This window comes from Pleurodeles waltl, chromosome 9 (genome assembly GCF_031143425.1).
Source record: "Pleurodeles waltl isolate 20211129_DDA chromosome 9, aPleWal1.hap1.20221129, whole genome shotgun sequence".
Lineage (NCBI taxonomy): Eukaryota > Metazoa > Chordata > Amphibia > Caudata > Salamandridae > Pleurodeles > Pleurodeles waltl.
The window spans coordinates 384,275,046-384,299,306 of record NC_090448.1 but is presented as its reverse complement, the minus strand read 5'-3'; the positions used below and the strand labels follow the sequence as shown (position 1 = coordinate 384,299,306).

At 46.4% G+C, this 24,261-nt stretch overlaps 1 protein-coding gene across 4 annotated transcripts in view; it reads left to right on the top strand.

Moving 5' to 3' along the window:
* Nucleotides 1-24,261, top strand: part of LOC138259347 (zinc finger protein 551-like) — a 105,233-nt gene that overhangs the window by 69,771 nt on the left and 11,201 nt on the right. The window contains exon 8 of one of the 4 annotated variants that reach the window (XM_069207011.1): nt 23,009-23,059. The exons of the other annotated variants lie outside the window; for them this stretch is intronic. Within the exon in view, the coding sequence (XP_069063112.1) occupies nt 23,009-23,059 (51 nt within the window). The remainder of the gene's footprint in view (nt 1-23,008; nt 23,060-24,261) is intronic. 4 annotated transcript variants of the gene reach the window in all.

The window sequence follows — 24,261 nt, the reverse complement described above, 5'->3', positions numbered from 1 at the left end:
TCATTTAGCTTTTGTGCTCCATGCAAGTGCATGTGTTTTCTATCTGCCTCACTTGTGTGCTTTTCTCTACTCCCCTTTTCTACATGTTAATCTGTCTCATCTGTGTGCTTCCCTCCCCCGTGCTCTGTGTTGCTCCCTCTAGCCTCTGTGCTTCTCCTCCTGCACTCCCATTTTTACACCATCTACCCAGACCCGCTCATGAGTGCCTTCTCCCCAGTCCTATTTTTTTTGGTTCTGCCTACACTTCCACTTTAAACGTCAAAGTTCTTTGCTCTTTTTCATTGTCACACTTTTTATTTACCAACTCACCAAATGATGTGGTTGCCACAGGCAATGCTATACAGCATGAACAAATAGCATTGGTACAGTCAATAGGGCTGAAAGTCAAGAACTATTGGCTTTACCAATGCTTTTTAACATATGGTGTTGGTGGTTGTAGACAGCGAAAGCTCCTGGTGTCGTAGCCACTTGCTTCTCATTTCATTCTGACTGACCCAGGGGACGCACTTGTTGGAGGAGGCGGCGGCTGTGGTCAGGGCAGGAGCCCTTTAAGTTCATCCTCGCGCTCCTGCCTCGCGGGACGCGCTTGTTGGAGGAGGCGGCGGCTGTGGTCAGGGCAGGAGCCCTTTAAATTCATCCTCGCGCTCCCATCTCGTGGGACGCGCTTGTTGGAGGAGGCGGCGGCTGTGGTCAGGGCAGGAGCCCTTTAAATTCATTCTCGCGCTCCCGCCTCGCGGGGCGCGCTTGTTGGAGGAGGCGGCGGGTGGGGTCAGGGCAGGAGCCCTTTAAATTCATCCTCGCTCTCCCGCCTCGCGGGACGCGCTTGTTGGAGGAGGCGGCAGCTGTGGTCAGGGCAGGAGCCCTTTAAATTCATCCTCACGCTCCCGCCTCGCGGGACGCGCTTGTTGGAGGAGGCAGCGGCTGTGGTCAGGGCATGAGCCCTTTAAATTCACTCTCGCGCTCCCGCCTCGCGGGACGCGCATGTTGGAGGAGGCGGCGGCTGTGGTCAGGGCAGGATCCTTTTTAATTCATCCTTGCGCTCCCACCTCGCGGGGCGCGCTTGTTGGAGGAGGCGGCGGCTGTGGTCAGGGCAGGAGCCCTTTAAATTCATCCTCGCGCTCCTGCCTCGCGGGACGTGCTCGGGCGGCGCCCGGAAGGCATCCGGGCCAAGGGGGGGGCCCGTCCTTCACCCGTCTATCGACCGGAATAGGCTGGGCTGGGCCCCCCCTCTAACGTTTCTTATCCCGCTTGGTGGTAAACTCTCTCAGAAGTTGGTAAGGAGTTTGTGGGAGATCGACATCCAAAATGGGGAAGAGAAAGATTAATCTGCAAAAGGCGGAAGTTGGGCCCAGCTCTTCATGTCAGTCTTCTATTACCAGCTATTTATCTTCTGTGATTGGGGCTATTGAATCCGAACTAGAGCAAGTTGAAGAAAGGATTGGGGCTGTTCGAAACACTGCTCAGCAGCCCCCATTGGAACCCATTGTCCATATAACTACTAATTCAAAGGATGGGTTACCTCCATTGGCTTCGCCTATCAATATAATACAATTTGCTCAATGTAATATGCCCCCACCACTTTTATCTAAACCTTCGGTTCAAAGTGTTAATTCGTCCCTGGAATGCTCCCCGGCACTTTCTCCACCACTGAAGAAGAGGAGGGCAGGCAAAAAGACCAGGAATATAACAAAGGTGTCAGGCTCGAAAAAGCGCTTACATATCTCACCGGCAATCAGTCCCAAAGAACCATCTGTTTTGGTTTCTACAAACGAACATCTTACGAGAAATGATGCTCATAGCGATCCTTTTGATGTAATAGACTCCATACTTAAATCATTTTGCACTACTCTAGAGGAGAAACCTACTATCATGATTACCAAAAAGCTAGATTGTTTTTGTGATAGCTTCCTCAGTACCCTTGTTCAGTCACCAAATCCAGGAGTACTGAGCAAGGGAATGGCACCGAGCTGGGATGTGGCAACAAAGGTAAATCAATTACCCATATTGACATCCCACGATGCTGGTCCACCTATGGCCAGACCTTCGGCTATACCTGGTCTAGGTAATGCTGTGTCTAGTTTGCCACAAGCAACTTCTAAAGAAGCCACTCTACCTGACCTAAATTGTCCACCTTTTAATAACTTTATTAATCAAGCAGATGTCTTGCATCTACCTCCTGACTGTATTCCATATGTTCTGGTGTTATCAAATGTACCGCCTCTAGACAATAACAAAAAAGAAGACACCCAAGCTTTGATTAGGAAGTCTGTTCATTGGCTGAAATCTAAATTTAAGGCTAAATATCATCCGAATAACAAGATCCTAATGGCACGTAGAGTGAGGCAGGTGGGCCATCGAAGAAATAGGGACGATGGAGACTGTGTCGTAATTCATTTTGCTAACCCGTGTTCAGTTGATCTCCTCTTGGCAAACTTACATTGTTCTTATTTCCTAGATAAAGGGATACAAATCCATTTGTGAAGTCATTTTTACGACCATTCTCTTTTTCCTCAATGTACCAGTGTTGTCCCTAGCTATTACAGCTAGCCCCTGTTAGGCCATACACGCTTGCAAACGCTCCCACTAGCAATTGTCCTTTGTCCTTTAATTCTCTTGACGAAAATGATTGACTTAAGGTTATCGCTAGTCCGGGTCACAAGAATCCGTGAGATTAACGACTGATGACCATGACAAATTAGTTCAGGGAGTAAGAGAGAGGATTTCAGACAGCACCCATTTAAACAATATTGATGGATTATTACCTCACTCGGGATCAAAGCCTCTATCCCTGATTAGCTGGAATATTGCGGGGCTCCGATCTAAAATAAACAATCCGGACTGGGTGAGTTTTATATCATCCTTTGACATAATTTGTCTACAGGAAACTTGGTCTCAGGATAAGTCTTTTTTGGATGGGTACACAACTCTCTACCAGCCGGCAGAAACTTCTACAATGGGAAGCGCATGTGGAGGTCTTTTAATGTTCAAATCTTTACGTTTACCATCTCTGAAAGCTTCCTTAATTTGGTCCTCTCCTTATTTTATGATTGTTCTATTATCTATTAGGGGGTGTAAAGGTATTCTGATTTAAAATTTTTATAGTAATATCCCACGCGGTCTCTTTAAAGGAACGTTAGAGGACGCTGTGGATTTTATTGATTCCTCTATTAAACTGCAGGACGAAGATTTAGTAGTCTTATGGGTTGGCGATTTTAATACCTCCCTATGCTGTCAGGAAAGCCTAGAATTGTGTGCTATTCCTACTGAAGGCAGATAATCGTTAATTCACTTTACCCACTCACCTGAAGGAGAAGCTCTGAACTCCTTCTTATGTAATTTTGATTTGGTTCATGTCAGGGAGAAAATGGCACTAGAATCTCTGAACGTTCCAACGTTTACAGGGAATGTAAAGGGGAGCATCATTGATTTTATTCTTATCGGCTCCTCAGATTATCATTTAATCTGTGATTTTAAAATAATCCCTCATTTTGCCAGCGACCATAACCCTCTATGTATCAACTTAGACTTAATTATAGATCAGGTACCCAGGGATCAGCGTTTGAGAAGAAATACTACTTTTCACGTAAACTCTGGTTTACGTCTGAAGTGGGATAAAATAAACCCAACAAATTTTAATCAAGAAATCATAAGATCTAGGTTTGACTCCATTAATATATGTTTATCTCAGCAGCTTGATCATGATCATATCGTTCAAGAATTTGAAATTCTAAGTAATGCCATTTCTCATGCCCTGGTGGTGGACAGGCCTATTATGTGCTTGCCCGGCCATAAATGGTTTGACTCCGCATGTTCTATTGCTCACAAAAAATTAAAAGATACCCTTAAATCAGATTCTTCTTCCCGTCACTTAATTAAATCTGTCAGTGCTGAGTATAAGGCCACCTTGGAAAAAAGGAAATTGGAGATAAGGCCTAAGGTATGGGAAGAGCTTCAGGCTGCGTCCAACCTGAAGGATTCCTCAAAATTCTGGAAAGTGGTCAATCATTCCTATTTTATGGATAGTAATACTAAGGTTGATGATTGTTTTATTGTTGAAGAAGTGAGGTTGAACCACTTTAGGAAAGTATTTGATCCAGACGATCTCCAGACCAGGGAGGTTAACATCAATAATCGGACTAATATAGATCCCAATATAAATGCCTTAGACATTTCTTTTGACCTCCTTGGAGCTATAAATCGCTCAAAACATAGGAAGGCCCCCAGACCTGACGGTGTCCCCATTGACATTTTTAAATCCATGCCCAATCTTTGGGGCCCTCTAGTAACAAATGTTTTAAGAAATGTTGTTAAAACTAATATTCCCCCTTCTTGGAAACTGGCAATTATTATCCCTATTTTTAAAAAGGGCAATAGGCAAGACCCTTCCTGCTACAGACCTATATCTTTGATTGATTCCACAGCTAAGATTTTGGGTAGTGTGATTTTATCTCGCCTGGAGGATTGGGTGCTACAGATAAAAAATTTGCCTCCAATTCAATTTGGTTTTCGACCCGGTTTGGGCACAGTCGAGCAAGTATTAAACCTGCATCTCATTCTTAACAAATATGTTATTGCCAAAAGGGAGCTAATTCATATGGCTTTTATTGATTTATCTAGCGCCTTTGATTTGGTAAACAGGAAGAAGTTGTGGCAAATCATGGAAACTCTGGGATGCGATGTGACTCTATTGGAACTCATAAAGCGCCTTCATATGGATTTAAAGGTGTCTGTTCAGTATGGCCCATCGGGACAGAGAACTGCTCCCATTCCCTCTTTTAGGGGAGTGCGACAGGGATGTATCCTGGCCCCCTTTCTTTTTTTGATATATATTAATGGGCTTTATGATTTTTTGACAAAAAAACTGGAAGGATGTGCCAAAGATGGGCCAGAGATTGCTCCCAGTCTTACTATATGTAGGTGACGCTGTACTTATTGCACGCACTGCAAATGGTTTACAAAGCCTGCTGTATCTTTTTCTGGACTTCATGTTGGACTTAGATTTAAAAGTTAATTATTCAAAGACATTTGTCATGACATGCAGCCCCCGAAATACAAAATCTAAAACATTTTCTATGGGGGGAAATATCATTAATAAGCTGAGGGACGTCTGTTATCTAGGTATGCATATAAGTTCTTCTGTGCTCTGTAACACTCACCTTAAATTTAAGACTCAGCAAATGTCAAGGAGTACTGAAGCGATTTTTCGCTTTACCCGTAAACTGGGCCACAGACCGTCTTCTCAGATTATGACACTATATAACTCCAAGTGTGTCTCAGCAGCCCTATTTGGGTCCGGAGACTGGGGTTATAGTAAAATACCCACTCTCCAATGTACTGAGAATAAATTTATGCGCAGACTATTGATGGTACCTAAGTGTATAGCAAACATCATTATCCACGAGGAAGTGGGCCAATGCTTTTTAGAGGACACGGTTTCTATTGCCCCCCCTTTTGCTGTGGATTAAATGTTGGACGAACCCAGCGGCTAGTTTTGTGCAGGAATGTATTACTGAATGCACACAGTTGGCTAACTCGAACAGGATTCCCTGGCTTTCGTACCTGCGATCATCTTTTGACAAGTTGGGGCTTAGGTATATGTATGAAGAACCGCAAATTCTAACCAAATCTGCAAAGCCCCTGTTGAAAGCACGTCACTCTGAGCATACTTTGCACATAAGACTCCATAGCTGTTTGAAATCTTTAGATTCCTATACTCAAATTGTTACGGCCTTACATATTGAACCTTATTTGACCTGGTTTGCATGCCCAAAAATATATTCTCTTTTAATTTTCTTTAGACTAAATTTGATTCATTTTAAGGTGGCCTTTCCTAAGCAGTGTATTTGGCAAAAAGATCTACCACCCTGTCCTTGCAATGCCAGATCAAAACAAAGCACTTCTCATTTTTTTCTCTTTTGCTCTCTTTATGCCTCCCCTAAAAATACTTTCATTTTACCTATTTTACGCAGTCTAAGACCAATCCATTATAAGGAATCTTTGATATATTTTCAGAAATTACCAAATGACAAAATTTGTTAGCAGGTTTTAAATTTTACTAGATCATCTATTGCTATTAGGAATCGGTATTAATATCCTGTAATTTATTAATTTTATTTCATGCTGATTTTTAAATCCATTTCTTATGTCTAAAATTTTATACCTTATATATGTGGTTTAGTACAGCTTTTATTTCAGAGGAAGTAAGTTTTTTTATATTTTACGGTATTTAAACAGTTTTTTTAGTACTATATTGATGAAACTAGTAATCATTTTGATAAGAATATTGGGATATTTGTGAAAGAGGAACTTGGATAAGATTATTCTGTTATCCTTTTTCTTTGGTAACATATGTAAGATGTGTTTTACTTTTTCTGTTTGTACTTTTGGAATTTTTATCTTAATTTGTACTTTTATGGCAACTGCCGAATAAAGTTCTTTGACTGACTGACTGACTGACCCAGTGTATGTTCCTGTGCACAAAGCGTGTAGCATACTTCTTCTGGCAGGTGCTCAATATGGTTTTATCTGGTTCTCACCAACACAGAACCTGACTCTGGTAGGTGAGAAAGATACGCCAATAGGTGTACTTATTTTATTGTGAGTGATTATCATCCCCAGGACCGTGGCACAACATGACTAAAGGTTTGTGGCATCTGATTAGTAGTTGTGCAGTACATGCCTTTTAATCTGCATCTCACGAGCGAAAATGGCTACTGGCTCTACCATGTAGATCTGTGTAGTCTATCTTGAATGGCTCCCGTGATGCCTGAGTATAAAAGGTGGTGTGTGAATTGTACCTGGGTGCATGAGTGGTAGGTTGCCAATATATGTGTGCCCTATTGTTTTAGGGTGCTCAAACAGATTTAGTGGTAACCTGAGCTGATGTCTCTGTCTTCTATGCCTGTCCCTCTGTGCTGCTCTTAGGTTTCTCCCCCTCTCTGCAGAGATCATAAAAAGACAAGTGTATGTGTCTTGTTGGAATGGAGCACAACGCATCCTCTGTGTTCATGTTGCCAGGACTAAGTCAGTTCAAGCAGATTGGACTGTGGACTGAGAAGCAACGCAAAAAAGGCTGTGACCTATGGCACATCTATAATAAAGTGGTGGGCTGCTTGCCCATCTCCTTCATGCAGTGTCCTGTTGTACCCAAGAACCCAGGAGGCAGCAGCAGACCCATATTGGACAAACGACGCCTGGCTTCAACGTACAGTTTAAGAACAACAGTTCATTTTGGTAGGTGGTTGCCATAAATGACAAAAATGCACATTCGTCTGTCTCACCTGGAGAATTAGGAAATATGCACCAAGATTGAGGAAAGACAGTGCTCCTCCGTCAGGGACAGAGTCCAACTAGCTGCCATAAGAAGATTGATGGGATGAAGACCAGAAGCGTGAGACTACTCGTCAGCCTGGCAAAGAACTGTAGCTGTGAGCAGTACTGGTCTAAAAGGGAGGGTCTGTAAGTCCTTGCATCCCTGCTGCTTTATCTTCGTGTTCCCATGCCACGCTGACCGGAGTGTAAGGTCCAGTGTGCTCCCACCCTTTGCTGCTGCACCCTTGTTTCCCAGACTGACAATATTTTAACCAAAACACGAAAGAGAGTGGCGGGAGTCCTGCCGCCCCACACGTACTCCCAAAGCAAAAAATACAAATCCATAAACCACTGGAAGTGTGAGGTCAGAGAGGAGGGTGCAACTGGATTAGTGCGCCCTCAAATACTGATACCAGTTAGGTGTCGATAAATACTGGATGGAGGTGTGCGTAAAAGAGTAGCTATGAGGATGGTTGTGTCTCAAAAGAGGGAGTTCCCTTTACGGACTACGTGGTCTCACACACATTATAGTGTCATGTTTCATAATTTGACCACCTAGCCCCACCCAGGTAAGATAGTACTACCTTGGCGGACTCAACCTCGTTTTTAAAGGAACAGTCGAGGGAGTGCTGAAATAAATCTTACTGGATAAATAACAGGGATCCAGATGAGGTTAGGAAATAAATACCGTACATATCACCAATCCTGGTTGGGTATTTTTAATGCAGGTGTACGCAGATAGGGTTAAAATGGAATGGGGACTCAGTTGAGTGTTAATGTCTCGTAGAGTCTAAAAAACAGGGACCAACATGTTTCTGCCCTCTCTATGTGCTGGAAGGTCAGGGGCATTTGTCAGGGTCTAGGATCCCCTAGATAGGGCCGCTATTAGGCATGCTCGCTAGGTGTAAGGAGAAGGGTAAAAGGCCTACCTGAACAGGTGGTTCATACTGTGGTAGGTCTACAGGATAAATGAATAAACTACAATCAGAAATTGGTGAACTCGTGTGGCACATCACAGCACAAAACACAGCACACATGGTGGTAGGTAAAGTGCAAAAAAGACACACATACACACACACTCACATGCAGTGGTGACTTACCCCAGGGTAAAAGGCGACTAGCATCAGGTCTGGGAATTGCCGGGGGAGGTATCCCTTGTAGTCACACTCTAAGGCGGGGATTAAAACAATGACAAAGACCAGGCAGTGGTGATGAAAATCAATAGATAAACAGTAAGTTAGGAGGTAATGCCCAGCTGGGCAAAGGGTTAAAGGTAAAGCTCAAGAGGAGTATCCTAATGGGCTGCGAGGTGGGGGAAGGAGCCTCCAACACAGGATATGCAGTGAAACAGGTGCAAAATGCAGATAATACCCATGAGAAAAGCTTAGAAAACTTACCACTCCAAAGGGAATTACCGGTGGGTGTACCTACATGTCGGCACCCAGCCGCTCTGGTGCCGGGATGCGGGGGCATCCACTATTTAAAGGAGTAGTAATTGGTGGGGAATGTCGTAGTTGCAGCGCCGGAAGCATCCGGTGTTAAATGAACATATGCGGTACTTCCGTAATTGTGGGCGCTAACCCGACCCGAGTCTCACATGAGGAGACACGGTCAGGCGCGCATCTGTGACGCGTCGCGCTCCCCCGCTCCCCGAGGGTGGTACCTCAAGTGCTCCTGTGCCACGCCCCTCGTGTGAGGAGACATGGCCGGGCACGCTGGTGTGATGCGTCGCGGCGCCCACGGCGCGTCAAAAAGCTCCCGGGGAAGCCGGGAATTGTAGTCTCCCCAGGGGCGCGGCTCAAAGCCCTCAAGTGTGTGAAAACTCTGGGCAGCTAAAAAAATATTGTGGTGGAAGAGAAGAAGAAAAAAAGGAACGAAAAAAAGACGAAAAAAAGGAAAAGAAGGGGGGTTGGGAAAAAGTGCAGAAAGAAAAGAGAAGAGAAGAGTAGACTAGCAAGGGGGGGCAGAGAGAAGACGGGAAAGACCGGGGGAAAGATAGGGATGGGGTAACAAGGGGGCGGGGATGGGGGGCAAACAAAAGACAGTGAAAAAGATGAGTGAAAGAGAAAAAGAAAAATGAGGGCAGTGTGAGAGACAGGGGGACAGACTGGGGGAAATGAACTCCTACACAAAAAGGGCTCTAGCTGGTTAAGGTGAATAGATGGAACCAGGGGGGATACTGGATGGGAGTGTATGCTGTTTACTCAGGCTGATATAGAGTCAGGAAGTTAAACCAGGGTGGACCATTGGATATTATCGTTAAGTCCCTTTGTGTCAGTACGTAGCCTCCATATCCATCTTTGTTCATGAAGTAGCAACTTTTGTTTTAGATTTGTTGCTGTGAGTTTAAGTTGGTCGATAACCACCCATTCCATATCGTTGGGATGGTGGTTCCTGGTGACATAGGCGGTCATTCTGACCGCGGTGGGCGGCGGTCGCCGCCCGCCATGCGGTCACCGCCGAATGACCGCCCCGCGGTCAAAAGACCGCGGCGGCCATTCCAACTTTCCCGCTGGGCCGGCGGGCGACCGCCAAAAGGCCGCCCGCCGGCCCAGCGGGAAAGCCCCTGCAACGAGGAAGCCGGCTCCGAATGGAGCCGGCGGAGTTGCAGGGGTGCGACAGGTGCAGTGGCACCCGTCGCGATTTTCACTGTCTGCTAAGCAGACAGTGAAAATCTTTGTGGGGCCTTGTTAGGGGGCCCCTGCACTGCCCATGCCAGTGGCATGAGCAGTGCAGGGGCCCCCAGGGGCCCCACGACACCCGTTCCCGCCATCCTGGTTCTGGCGGTGAAAACCGCCAGAAACAGGCTGGCGGGAAGGGGGTCGGAATCCCCATGGCGGTGCTGCAAGCAGCGCCGCCATGGAGGATTCCCTGGGCCAGGGGAAAACCGGCGGGAAACCGCCGGTTCCCCTTTTCTGACCGCGGCTTTACCGCCGCGGTCAGAATAGCCCAGGAAGCACCGCCAGCCTGTTGGCGGTGCTTCCGCTGCCCTCCGCCCTGGCGGTCAGAGACCGCCAGGGTTGGAATGAGGGCCATAGTGTTCTGTCAGTTTTGTGGCATCTCTCTTGCAGCAAATGGTGCTCCTGTGCTCGCAAATGCGTGTGCCTACTCTACGGGTTGTCATCCCGATGTACCTTAGACCGCAAGGGCAGGTTATCATATAGATAACATTCTTGCTGTTGCAGTTGGTCATCTGCCTCAGTTCCCATGGTGTTTGTAAGCCCAATTCCACCATAAGGTATTTTTGGTAAAAGTGCAAACACTGCAGTTGCCGCAGGGGAAATGTCCTCTTGGGGGTGGCAAGTCCCATAGGGTTCCTTGTCTGTTTTTTGCGGGATTCTCCCGTGGACAATCATGTCCCGGATACTTTTTGCCTTTTTAAAGGCATTCAAAGGCAGTTGAAAGGGTAGTCTTCCTGAGGTGAGAATATTCCAGTCCTCATTTATTATCTTTTTGATGGTGTTGGACGCAGGGTTAAAGGTGGTGACGCATATCAGAGTGTCTCCCTTGTCGGTTCTGGCGGCGGGTTGTAGTAGTGCCTCTCTGTTGCTGAAGCGAGCACGTTTCTCGGCTCTCCTCAGGAGTTGTGCAGGGTATCCTCTTGCTTGCAGTTTATCTGTGAGCCTCTTCGCATGATTCTTAAAGTCTTGTCAGCTCAGTGCAATTACGGCGAAGATGTAGGAACTGTCCAACAGGTAAATTCTCTCTAAGTGAACGAGGGTGGAAACTGCGGAATTGCAGAAGATTATTCCTGTCAGTTAGTTTATAGTATACCTCGGTTTTGAGGAGTCCGTTTTTCTCAGTTATGAGAAGATCAAGAAATGAGATGGCTGAGTCCCCCATGGTGGATGTGAATCTTAGAAAGGGATTAAGGGCATTTAGCCATGTGACAAAGCTCATGGCTTCCTCCTTCGAGCCTTTCCAGATGAGGAAGATATCATCAATATATCTTTTCCATATCTTGATTTTATCAAAGAAAGGATTGTCCTCTGTGAGCACCATTTCTTTTCCGAAGTTGTCCATATAGAGGCAGGCCAGACTGGGTGCAAAAGTGCTTCCCATTGATGTGCCCTGTATCTGTAGATAAAAGTTTTTGTCAAATTCAAAGAAGTTTCTGGTCAATGCTAGATGTGCGAGGTCTAGAACGAATTCCTGGGGAGTAATAAAATCCCAGACGCTGTTACTCAACAAATTGCTAATCACTTCTAGAGTTGCTTCCTGTGGGATGTTGGTGTAAAGTGACTCAACATCCAAGGTCATCAGTTGCTCTTGGTCTCTGTCAAACTCTAGGTTGCTTAGTAGTACCAGGACATCTTTGGTATCTTTAAGGTAGGTCGGAATTCTTCTCACATATGGTTGGAGAAACCAATCACAGAATTGTGACAGAGGTTCCAGGATGGAACCAATCCCTGAGACTATTGGTCTCCCCGGCGGCGGATGCTTATTCTTGTGAATCTTTGGCAGTATGTAGAAGTAGGGAGTTTTGGGGTTGGTTTGGTTCAAGAAAGCTGCCTCATGTTTGGTTATTCAGCCATTATCTAGGCGCGTCTTCGTCAGAAAGGTTATTTCTTCCTTTATGTCTACTGTGGGGTCCTTTGATAGTTTCTTGTAGTGGAGACCGTTGCCTAGAAAGCGTAAGCAGTCTTCCTTATACATCACCATAGGCATTATTACTATAGCGCCTCCCTTGTCAGCTGGTTTTACAATAATTGAGGGGTCATTGATCAGATTATTGAGGGCTACTATTTCCTGCGTGCTGATGTTATGAAAGACCTCGCTCTGATTTGTTTGTAAGCTATCTACTTTCCTGCTTACCGATTTCTCAAAGGCCAGTACTTCGGGTGGCATTTGTTGGCATAAAGGTGTGAATTTCGATTTAGGACATAGGCCTGTGTTCCTCTCCAGCCCGGTATCTGGTTCGGGATGGTGGAGGAAGGTTTTTAGTCTAATCTTGCGGAAGAACTCGGCCAACTCGATTCTTATCTTGAACACATCCAGCTTGGGTGTTGGGACGAAACCCAAGCCCTTCTTCAGTGCTTGGAGTTCATTGTTTGTCAGTGTCTTATTACTCAAATTGATGACAGTAGTCAATGTATTAGTTACATCTTGCTTGTGCTGGGAGTCTCGTGGTCTGGTTGCGCCTCTCTTAGGTACCAGCTCACTCCCTTTTTCCTTCCTCTTCCTCGTCCAGGGCCTCTCCCCAAAAAAGGAACATTATGGTAAGCCCAGGTGGCCGGTGGTGGAGGATACATTGGGGGATGGAATTGACTTGGTGGCCCATAGGGGGATGGCTAGGACCAAGGTGGTATATTGTTAGGGGGGACTGACGGGGAACCCGCATAAGCGGGAGGCCAATTATTCCTCGGGTTCCCTCTCCGGGCCCGTCTTGGGCGTGAGGGCGGCATGCGATCGTTCTCAGAGTCAGAGCTCGAATAACCCCCTGAGGATGTGTCAGAGGGTAGAAGAGACTTAGCCACGTAGTCCTCCTTTGAGTATGGGTCTACCTTCTCCAGTGAGAACCTCTCTAGGTCTTTATGGAATTTCGTGATTTTGCGTTGGGTAAGATAATCTTTGAATTCATTAATTGTTTTGTTTGTTTCATCTAGTTTCTTTTTGAATGCGGTGGTTGTAAAGCCGGTTTTCAAATTGCTTTCAGCTGTCTTAATTTGTATCATCAAGGTCTCTGATAGCCTAGAGGCTGTTTTAATGATCAATATCAGCCAATCACATGTGCACTTCCAGGCTATCAGTGACCAATCTTTCCTGAATTCCATGTCTTCGAGGAAGATGCGTGGTTCAGTGGTTACTAGTAACCTGTTAGGGGCTGCATTATTGCGTAGATATTCCGTAAAGACGGCCCGTGTAGTATAGTTTTAATTTGTGTTCTTTTGAGTTCAATGAGTGTGTCCCAGTCGACCAGTTGGGCTATTGTCTTTGTCAGAGAAGAATCCCCTAATAGTGAGGGCGCTGAGAGGATAGCCTGAAGCTCCTCTTCACTGTAAGCTAACCCTTCTGCCATATTTAGGGTGTATATAACTAATGTTGCTCTCAGAGACTATAGGAGTTCAATAGCTTTAAGGATAGGTAAAAACTCTCGCAGTGTGCCGCTGTGCTAATTTATCAAAACACGAAAGAGAGTGGCAGGAGTCCTGCCGCCCCACACGTACTCCCAAAGCAAAAAATTCAAATCCATAAACCACTGGAAGTGTGAGGTCAGAGAGGAGGGTGCAACTGGATTAGTGCGTCCTCAAATAATGAGACCGGTTTAGTGTAGATAAATACTAGATGGAGGTGTGCGTAAAAGAGTAGCTATGAAGATGGTTGTGTCTCAAAAGAGGGATTTCCCTTTACGGACTAGGTGGTCTCACACACATTATAGTGTCATGCTTCATCATTTGACCACCTACCCCCACCCAGGTAAGATAGTACTACCTGCCACCATTATCTTGGGGAGGTAGCCCCAGCTCAACACTCTCATTGACTTGAGCCAGTTTTCTTACTTGGATCTCCAGTTTCTTCTCCTCAGTCTTCAAGAGATAGATCTGGTCATCCTCCTCTTTAGATCTCTCTGTGGAAGTGAAGCTCCTTTCACTTCCAGGTAGTGAGCCAAATCCTTGATCTTACTCTGGGGGCCGCACTGCTGTTGTCCACCTTAGTTTGAAAGGGGTTATTGCCATTGTCCTCTTCATCACCACTGTAAGTGGAGACCTTGCCTGCCAATTTCACCCCGACACTCCTGGCGTCTCCCCATGAATTGAATGCTTTCTCCAATTCCTCCTTTTTGGCAGTCATGCTTATGCCATTTCTCCTTCCCCTGCACATCCTCTCCAATCATTGATTTTCAGTGTAGGCAGGGTAGGTAAGTCAGTGGTCCCATTCTCCATCTGCAAGCCTTTGCAAAAATGTTTTTGCCACTTAAACTAGTTGTTGATTTTTTGGGATCTTGGAAAAACAGTGCCTAGTACATGCAGAACTCTTGGCAAGCTTCTGAAACTGTTACTTTGACTCTATACAGTGTGCTTTTTCAATACTATCACAAACCCCAAAGATGGCTCTTGGATTCACAGTACTAAATCCTTAGCTCAGTCCTGGTAGAGTGGCAAAAAGCAGTCAATCTTTACTAGAGGAACATGAGTTAGGCATTTAAGACTACCAACATAGATGATAAGTAACTGATGCGACTCGAAAAAATGTGACACCAATTCATAAAATAAAGCAGATTATTATTTAAAATTAGACACATAAATTAACTTGATCAGATACATATAACCAAAGTTATGGATTTTAGAACGAAAAATAAATTACAGCAATTCAGTATTGCAAAACCTTTGCACTGTGGTTAATGGAAGAAAGTGATAGTGACAATAAGTCACTTGCAGGTTGAGTTGCGGGGAACCCAGGGAGGGTAAAGGTGGTGCTGGTCCCAGGACCAAGCCACAACAGTTCAGTTTTTCCTGGCCCGTGGAGCCCGGGAGCAGAGTTGTCTTGCCTGTTCGTGATGCTGATTCAGATGCACAAGAAAACCTGCCTTTACCATTTTCACACTGCTGCAGGGAACGAGATGCTAAAAACACAACAAAGAGGCCACTGCTGACATCAAATACAGGTTGAGTGAAGTTCTTTCTAGGTGTAGCATCGAGTGTGAGGGTCAGTTGCTGGACTGGCAGCCAATAAGCATTGGCAGCGGTAAGGACAGTGTGAAGTTAGTTCGACGTCCGGAATGCCAGGGGAACATGGTAGTGGCCTGAAACTACAGTTCCCACAATGCACTGAACCATCTGGATTTCGGTGATCCCGATGGCCAGCGATTCTTTGGTTTCGGAGCGATGTTGTACCTGCAGCATGCAGGGGACTACTGCCACTAGCCTAAGCGAGTCTGAGGGTGCTTCAGGCTTCTTTCTACAGGCATCCCTCTGTCTGGGGGAACCAAGATTTAGCTTAGGATGAGTCTCGATACAGCAGTTATAGCAGCATTGCCATAGGGATCGAGTATCCCTCTTTTGGTTTGTGTTGTCTGGTTGTTGGCAGATTTAGATCCCTGTTTTATCCTTTTTGATGCAAGTTGAATCAGAACTGAGGCTCTGGTTTTTGGGGGGCTTAAATCCTAGAATTAAGGATGTTATGGGTGTCGGTGCATGTGGCAAATGCGCTACTAGCCCCAGGGGCTAATCCACCCCTGAGGTGACCACATTCAGTGGTATAGTTCACCTTTTACACTACTTTTTCCCCACTTTTCAAGATGGCAGAAGTCTTCCTTATCGGTACAGACAAGCCAGCCCACCCTAGAGGTGTGGCTAGCCTCCTGGGGGTGTACACCTCCTGCATTTCTAATTTCTAATTTCCCATCTGTCTGGGTGCAAATGTGTCAGGGGCAGGTAGAGGAGTGTTTCATCCTTTGGGAGTCAGCCCTGATACATATCAGAGGCAAGGTGGCCTGTTCCTGCAGTCTGCAAAGGGAGGCCTGCTGTCAGTTTATTTGGGTCACTCAAGGTGGTACAAAAAGGGCTTCAGGGCCTGGTGACCCCTATACCACCTGTGTGCTGGGTACCACTTGTACCATATAATAGGGGCTCAAGACCTTGCCAATTGGGATTACCAATTCACACATAGCAGTTCTGGGGAGAGAGTACCAACACTGGGGTCTGGTTAGCAGACCACACTGCACTGTCAGAGTCATAAACACCGGCCTTAGAGCAAAAAAATGGGCGGTGACCATACAAAAAGGGCTCTTTCCTACATATATGATATGGCCAGGGCCCCTTATCGTGGAAAATACTTGCAGTCACTTTTTTTGGGTCCAGTCAGGCTCATTTGTAAACCTGTGGCTCACCCCATGACCCTGTGTGCTCAGGGCCTGTAAATCAAATGCTACTAGTGGGTCTGCAGCACCTGAGTAGCCCTGTAAACAAGTCTCAGACCTGCCACTGCAGTGTCAGTGTGGGCAGTTTTAAACTGCCACTTCGACTTGGCAAATACACCCACTTGCCAGGTCCAAACCTTATCTTTTACTACATGTATGTCACCCTAAAATAGGCACAAGGCAGCCTCCCGGGCAGGGTGCGGTGTATTTAAAATGTAGGACATGTACTGGTGTGCTTAACATGTCCTGATCGTGAAATACTGCTATGTTAGTTTTTCACTATTGCAATGGCTATCTCTCCCATAGAGTAACATGGGTATTGCCTTGTACTATCTTTTAAATGTAATTTCCCATTGACAGCAGATAGAGATATGGCGTTTGGGGTATCTGAACTCACAATTTAAAAATACATCTTTTGGTGAAATTGGTTTTTGAATTTTATGTTTGAAAATACCACTTTTAGAAAGTGGGCTTTTTCTTCCTTAACCATTCTGTGCCTCTGCCTGTCTGTGGAATGCATGTCTTGGTCAGGATGATAGTTGGGCTCTTTGCGAATTCACTCTAGACAGTCACACAAAGGGAGCTGAGGTGTACCCTGCATTTCCTGATGGGTTTTCCTGAGATAGAGTCGTGGGAGGAGCTGACACGTGCACCTGAGTACAGCTGTGCTTGTCCTTACACAAACCAGTCTCCCACCCCCTTGAGTGTGTCTGGGGCCAGGGCAGGGAAAGACAGGGTCTTGTGCACTGCAAAAACTTCTCTTTGAAGTTTGCCTGCTTCAAAGACAGAAATGGGTATAAGTACTGGACCTCTGACACAGTGAGAACGTTCTGCTAGGAAGAAGAGCCGGCTGCTGTAGGAAGGACTGCCACTCTGCCTGTTAATTTGTTGTGCTGGCCTGCTGCTTGCTGCTTCTGTCCTGGGAGTGAAAGGGCTGGACTTGGCTTTCTACATCCTGCTTTCCAAGGTTTTTCAAGGGCTTGATCTGAGCTTGCCCTCTGTTAAGAAGTCTCAAGGACATCAACAACTTCATCTGCCAGTGCCTGGTCTCATCTGCTGAGAGTCCTGACTTGCCAAGTGGTGCCAGCTCCAGTCCCTGGGCCCTTAGAAGTGTAAGCTAGTGACCTGAAGGAGAAAATCCACGCACCAATTCGCTGCGGCTGAAAAATCAACACAGCGCCTGTGCCACGGTTGGAGAATGGATGGAGCGCCTGTCTTATGGCTACAGAATCTATGCAGCACCTGTTTCCTGGATCATCGAAATCCACTGGAAGGTTCCAGAGGTATACATTTTTATAGGATTTAAAAACATTTAATGCAACTGCAAACAAGCATTGATCAATAAAAAGTTTGTAAACCTTTGAAAAGTTTGAAAGAATTTGTTCAGCTTGTCCACCCCGAGTAGGACAACATATTTCCACATGACAGAGGTCTAGGAGGCCGGTTAGGATATGTAAGACAACTATCTGCCACCAGAGCCTTTTCCAGTCTAGCCTTTACAAAACGACAGCCGTAGACAACAATAGAGTGTTCCTGATACTGGGGATGCAGGATGAAAAGATGTGCAATGATGCTGTTAATGCTGTGCAGTTGACAGGGGTAAGTTCTAGGTTGCCCCTCAGTCGAGGGGTGAGGTGTGGTGACTTTGGCCACTGAACTTGGGGTCCCACAACATCCTCTTTGCGATGGTAGAAGTGCAGCTGCCGCTGAGCTTCGGTACTCGCGACACGGCGATCAGGCTGCAACCCTTTGGTGGATGCTAGTGTCCATCTTGGGCAACAGAACCAAGATTAGACAACACCCTTGGGCCCAGCAGAAATGGGTGCAACTTTTGGCTATCTCAGTTAAATCTCTTGAAGTGCCTGGCAGCAGCCAGCAGTCAATACTGCGAATTGGCTACTGCTTTGCCGGTTTGGGCTCTCCCAGCTTTAATTTCCCTGGTGCTGTTCCAGGGGGCCAGCCAACTGACTCTTGGCGTCACTGCTTTGATCTGGGGCCAGAAGTCAACTTTTCCCTGAGCCACAGACACAATCCAAACTTTGCTAACCCAAAGTGCAGCAGGTGAAGCCCTTCCAACGGTGTAGCCTCTCTGTGTGCTTCCAATGACAGCAGGATGGCCCTCCTTCGGTCCTTTCTCCAAATCCAGAGTGTACTGAGGCTCAGGGTGCTAGGGGGTGCCCATTTTATCTTGGGAAAGTACCCGAAGGGACAAAAGTGTGACTAGCCAGTGGACTAGTGAGTCTGCTTGTCTTAGGTGACAAATTTCTGGCAATGCGTGGCATTTGGCAATCACAGAGTGCAATATTCTTGTCACTCTCAAGATGTCAGACTCTTTCCTCCACTGTGAGGAGCTTGGTGGCTCAACTCCAGAGGTGTGGCTACCTGAGGGCTAGACACCCAACAGAAAATGGGTTTGTGAATGAGTTTCCCTTTTCTGTCCCTGTTTCCAGCTTTACAGAAGCAAAAGGAACCCTGCTCTGGAGAGTTATCACCATTGGCCCTTCAAAGGCGGCTTCCTCTTTGAAGTTTACCTTTTGGGCTAACACCCTGAGTGGCCATGCTAGTAGAGAAGGTGACACCCCAGTCTGCAGCAACTGCTTTTGTTGTCTGCCTGGGAGTCATTCACATGCCTCCTCAGGCCTGCATAAAGCTGTCTGTGTCCCAGGTCCTTTGTGAGGCCACTGGACTAGCTGGACATGGAATAGCAGCTTTCTAAAAGTTGCTGAACCAAAAAATTGACATAAATGCTGACAACCATCAAGTCGCATTTCATTTTTGTAACGGGGCTGAGCATTGGTATGGACAACAGGACTCCGTTGTGAGAAGGTAGCCTCTTTCTAGCCTTGTTACCCCCACTTTTGGCCTGTTTGTGAGTGTATGTCAGGGTGTTTGTCACTGTTTTCACTGTCTCACTGGGATCCTGATAGCCAGGCCTCAGTGCTCATAGTGAAAACACTATGTTTTCAGTATGTTTGTTATGTGTCACTGGGATCCTGCTGGTCAGGACCCCAGTGCTCATAAGTTTGTGGCCTATATGTATGTGTCACTGGGACCCTGTCACACAGGGCCCCAGTGCTCATAGGTGTGCATGTATATGTTCCCTGTGTGGTGCCTAACTGTCTCACTGAGGCTCTGCTAACCAGAACCTCAGTGGTTATGCTCTCTCATTACTTTCAAATTGTCACTAACAGGCTAGTGACCAATTTTACCAATTTACATTGGCTTACTGGAACACCCTTATAATTCCCTAGTATATGGTACTAAGGTACCCAGGGTATTGGGGTTCCAGGAGATCCCTATGGGCTGCAGCATTTCTTTTGCCACCCATAGGGAGCTCTGACAATTCTTACACAGGCCTGCCACTGCAGCCTGAGTGAAATAACGTCCACGTTATTTCACAGCCATTTTACACTGCACTTAAGTAACTTATAAGTCACCTATATGTCTAACCTTTACCTGGTAAAGGTTAGGTGCAAAGTTACTTAATGTGAGGGCACCCTGGCACTAGCCAAGGTGCCCCCACATTGTTCAGAGCCAATTCCCTGAACTTTGTGAGTGCGGGGACACCATTACACGCGTGCACTACATATAGGTCACTACCTATGTGTAGCTTCACCATGGTAACTCCGAATATGGCCATGTAACATGTCTATGATCATGGAATTGCCCCCTCTATGCCATCCTGGCATTGTTGGTACAATTCCATGATCCCAGTGGTCTGTAGCACAGACCCTGGTACTGCCAAACTGCCCTTCCTGGGGTTTCACTGCAGCTGCTGCTGCTGCCAACCCCTCAGACAGGCAGCTGCCCTCCTGGGGTCCAGCCAGGCCTGGCCCAGGATGGCAGAACAAAGAACTTCCTCTGAGAGAGGGTGTGACACCCTCTCCCTTTGGAAAATGGTGTGAAGGCAGGGGAGGAGTAGCCTCCCCCAGCCTCTGGAAATGCTTTGTTGGGCACAGATGTGCCCAATTCTGCATAAGCCAGTCTACACCGGTTCAGGGACCCCTTAGCCCCTGCTCTGGCGCGAAACTGGACAAAGGAAAGGGGAGTGACCACTCCCCTGACCTGCACCTCCCCTGGGAGGTGTCCAGAGCTCCTCCAGTGTGCTCTAGACCTCTGCCATCTTGGAAACAGAGGTGCTGCTGGCACACTGGACTGCTCTGAGTGGCCAGTGCCACCAGGTGACGTCAGAGACTCCTGCTGATAGGCTCCTTCAGGTGTTAGTAGCCTTTCCTCTCTCCTAGGTAGCCAAACCCTCTTTTCTGGCTATTTAGGGTCTCTGTCTCTGGGGAAACTTTAGATAACGAATGCATGAGCTCAGCCGAGTTCCTCTGCATCTCCCTCTTCACCTTCTGATAAGGAATCGACCGCTGACCGCGCTGGAAGCCTGCAAACCTGCAACATAGTAGCAAAGACGACTACTGCAACTCTGTAACGCTGATCCTGCCGCCTTCTCAACTGTTTTCCTGCTTGTGCATGCTGTGGGGGTAGTCTGCCTCCTCTCTGCACCAGAAGCTCCGAAGAAATCTCCCGTGGGTCGACGGAATCTTCCCCCTGCAACCGCAGGCACCAAAAAGCTGCATTACCGGTCCCTTGGGTCTCCTCTCAGCACGACGAGCGAGGTCCCTCGAATCCAGCGACGCTGTCCAAGTGACCCCCACAGTCCAGTGACTCTTCAGCCCAAGTTTGGTGGAGGTAAGTCCTTGCCTCATCTCGCTGGGCTGCATTGCTGGGAACCGCGACTTTGCAGCTACTCCGGCCCCTGTGCACTTCCGGCGGAAATCCTTCGTGCACAGCCAAGCCTGGGTCCACGGCACTCTAACCTGCATTGCACGACTTTCTAAGTTGGTCTCCGGCGACGTGGGACTCCTTTGTGCAACTTCGGCGAGCACCGTTTCACGCATCCTCGTAGTGCCTGTTTCTGGCACTTCTCCGGGTGCTACCTGCTTCAGTGAGGGCTCTTTGTCTTGCTCGACGTCCCCTCTCTCTGCAGGTCCAATTTGCGACCTCCTGGTCCCTCCTGGGCCCCAGCAGCGTCCAAAAACGCCAAACGCACGATTTGCGTGTAGCAAGGCTTGTTGGCGTCTTTTCGGCGGGAAAACACTTCTGCACGACTCTCCAAGGCGAGAGGGATCCGTCCACCAAAGGGGAAGTCTCTAGCCCTTTTCGTTCCTGCAGAAACCTCAGCTTCTTCTGTCCAGTCGAAGCTTCTTTGCACCCGCAGCTGGCATTTCCTGGGCATCTGCCCATCTCCGACTTGCTTGTGACTTTTGGACTTGGTCCCCTTGTTCCACAGGTACCCTAGATTGGAAATCCACAGTTGTTGCATTGCTGGTTTGTGTCTTTCCTGCATTATTCCTCTAACACGACTCTTTTGTCCTTAGGGGAACTTTAGTGCACTTTGCACTCACTTTTCAGGGTCTTGGGGAGGGTTATTTTTCTAACTCTCACTATTTTCTAATAGTCCCAGCGACCCTCTACAAGGTCACATAGGTTTGGGGTCCATTTGTGGTTCACATTCCACTTCTGGAGTATATGGTTTGTGTTGCCCCTATCCCTATGTTTCCCCATTGCATCCTATTGTAACTATACATTGTTTGCACTGTTTTCTAAGACTATACTGCATATTTTTGCTTTTGTGTATATATATCTTGTGTATATTTCCTATCCTCTCACTGAGGGTACACTCTAAGATACTTTGGCATATTGTCATAAAAATAAAGTACCTTTATTTTTAGTATAACTGTGTATTGTGTTTTCTTATGATATTGTGCATATGACACTAAGTGGTACTGTAGTAGCTTCACACGTCTCCTAGTTCAGCCTAAGCTGCTCTGCTAAGCTACCATTATCTATCAGCCTAAGCTGCTAGACACCCTATACACTAATAAGGGATAACTGGGCCTGGTGCAAGGTGCAAGTACCCCTTGGTACTCACTACAAGCCAGTCCAGCCTCCTACATCCGTGCACTCTCAAAGTCGAACAACCAGCAGCCAATAGTCCAAATGGGGGCAAAAAGCGGGGTGAAACCTGCAAAAAGCCTGCTTCCTTACAATGATGTCTCCAGAATTCTGTGGCCTTGGAATACGTTTTCTGATCCATCTTACAATGCTGTTGTTGTCTCTTAGGTGGATCTTACAGCTCATGTTGTCTGCCCCAGAATTAACTCCTAATCTCTTGGCACCCTGCAATGTAGAACAATTTGTTTGCAGCATTTGGGGTTGATTTCTGGTTATTTTGGTATGGATTACAGTGCATTCCAAAACATATACATATATGCAAATTCCAGTACATATTAGGAACTGGGAGTCTTTCTTCAGTAAATTCCCCCAGCATTTTGTTATATAGTGTTTCATCTCCTGTTATGTATAGCAGTGCTTTCATCACTTAAAATAATCATTATCATAGAGATTAAGTAAGTGTTGAAAGCTTTGCTTTTACAACTTGACAAATGTAATAAAATATTTGTAAACTCATGCTCAATATTCTTATTGAATTAAACCGTGTAAGGCCAGTCTACAGTTTTGAATGTTAATACTCAAGTAGAGAAGACATCTGCACAGCTATATCCAAACCATGTTTTATTCTGTAAGCATTATTTTTTTCTTTTTAATGTATTCACTTTAGCATCCTCCAAACAAGTTGATGCTTGTTAATTTAATTCTGTATTACAAGCACTTTAACAATTAACAAACTAAGATTGTATATATATAAATGTATTTCTTCTGTGCATTTCAGGCCACAATTTTCTCAAATGCTCACTTTAGTGTGAAAAGAAGGCACATTTCAATAGGCTATTCTACAGATTTAAAATTGTTTTTTCTTATCCACCTCAGCGCTTCTTGGACGATTTTGGTGTGATCCTTCAAGCAGGAGCCGACAAAAAGGTGGTGGTGGTGTCAAAGTTTTCCCCATTCATTTTTCCATAGGAAAATAGAACAGCGATACCACAAAAACTGCTAAATGTAATTACACCAGATTTGGCGGAAAGCTAGGTCTTGGCCCAGAAAGCATGTTCTTTTTTTTATTTGGTGTAAATCCATACAGTTGTTTTGGAAAAATTAAGGCTCAAAAATGTATATTTCATAGTGCAGGTTCCGCGGAGCCGACAGATGTGAAGGTAAGATCTGATTGGTTGCTACAACATCAACAAGACGTGGTGGCAGCCATTTTAGGACTCAGGGACTGAGGCCCTCATTATGACATTGGCAGTAAATACTGCTTACTGCTGCGGTGACGGCCGCTAACATACCACCGCAGTGGCGAATATCTGTTCGCCATATTATGACACACACACACCAAACCGACAGAATACTGCCACATACACAAATCAGCCAGCCCAAAGGTCAGTGGTAAAGTGTTGGTACGAACACCTATACCGTTACGCCAACAAAACAACGCCCACCACATTATGACCCACGAATCACCACGGTGGACATTCAATGGCGGTAAACCATTGGCAGTACATACCGGCGAGCTCAGAATGGCCACCCAAATACAAAACAACACAACATTAGCCTAAACGAAAATCATACACCTGACAGTGATACACTCTACTCCAACCCACCCACAGCACTTTAAAACAGGGGGCTGGCGGTGGACCCCCACCTCCTCTCCCACAGCTCACAGCATGAGAGGAACAAGTCTTGGCAATCCTGCGTACCAAGGGACTCACTGTAGTAGCCGGAGGACTGGACACTGGTGAGTCAATATTTACTACTCATCATCCCCATACCTGCATGCCATCACACCCCCTCACCCTCACTTCCATCACTCCACTCCATCCCACACACTGCACCTACACATATTACTAACCCCAATGTCAAGCCCTGCATGCTATACCAATGCATGGACAGCCCTCCCAGCCCTGCATGTACACCCATCACCAAAGCATGCATAGCATGGAGAACTAACAATCCCACAGTACATCACCATACACAAACAAAGGTGGCAGGGCAACAGCAACAATAGAGGGGAAGCTAGGGATGTACAGTATGTCACAGACATGAAGCATAATACATCACTTACATCCCCACACGTGCCCCAGCCAATCTCAGCGGTGAGGAGGTGCTACGACTATCCAGTCCCC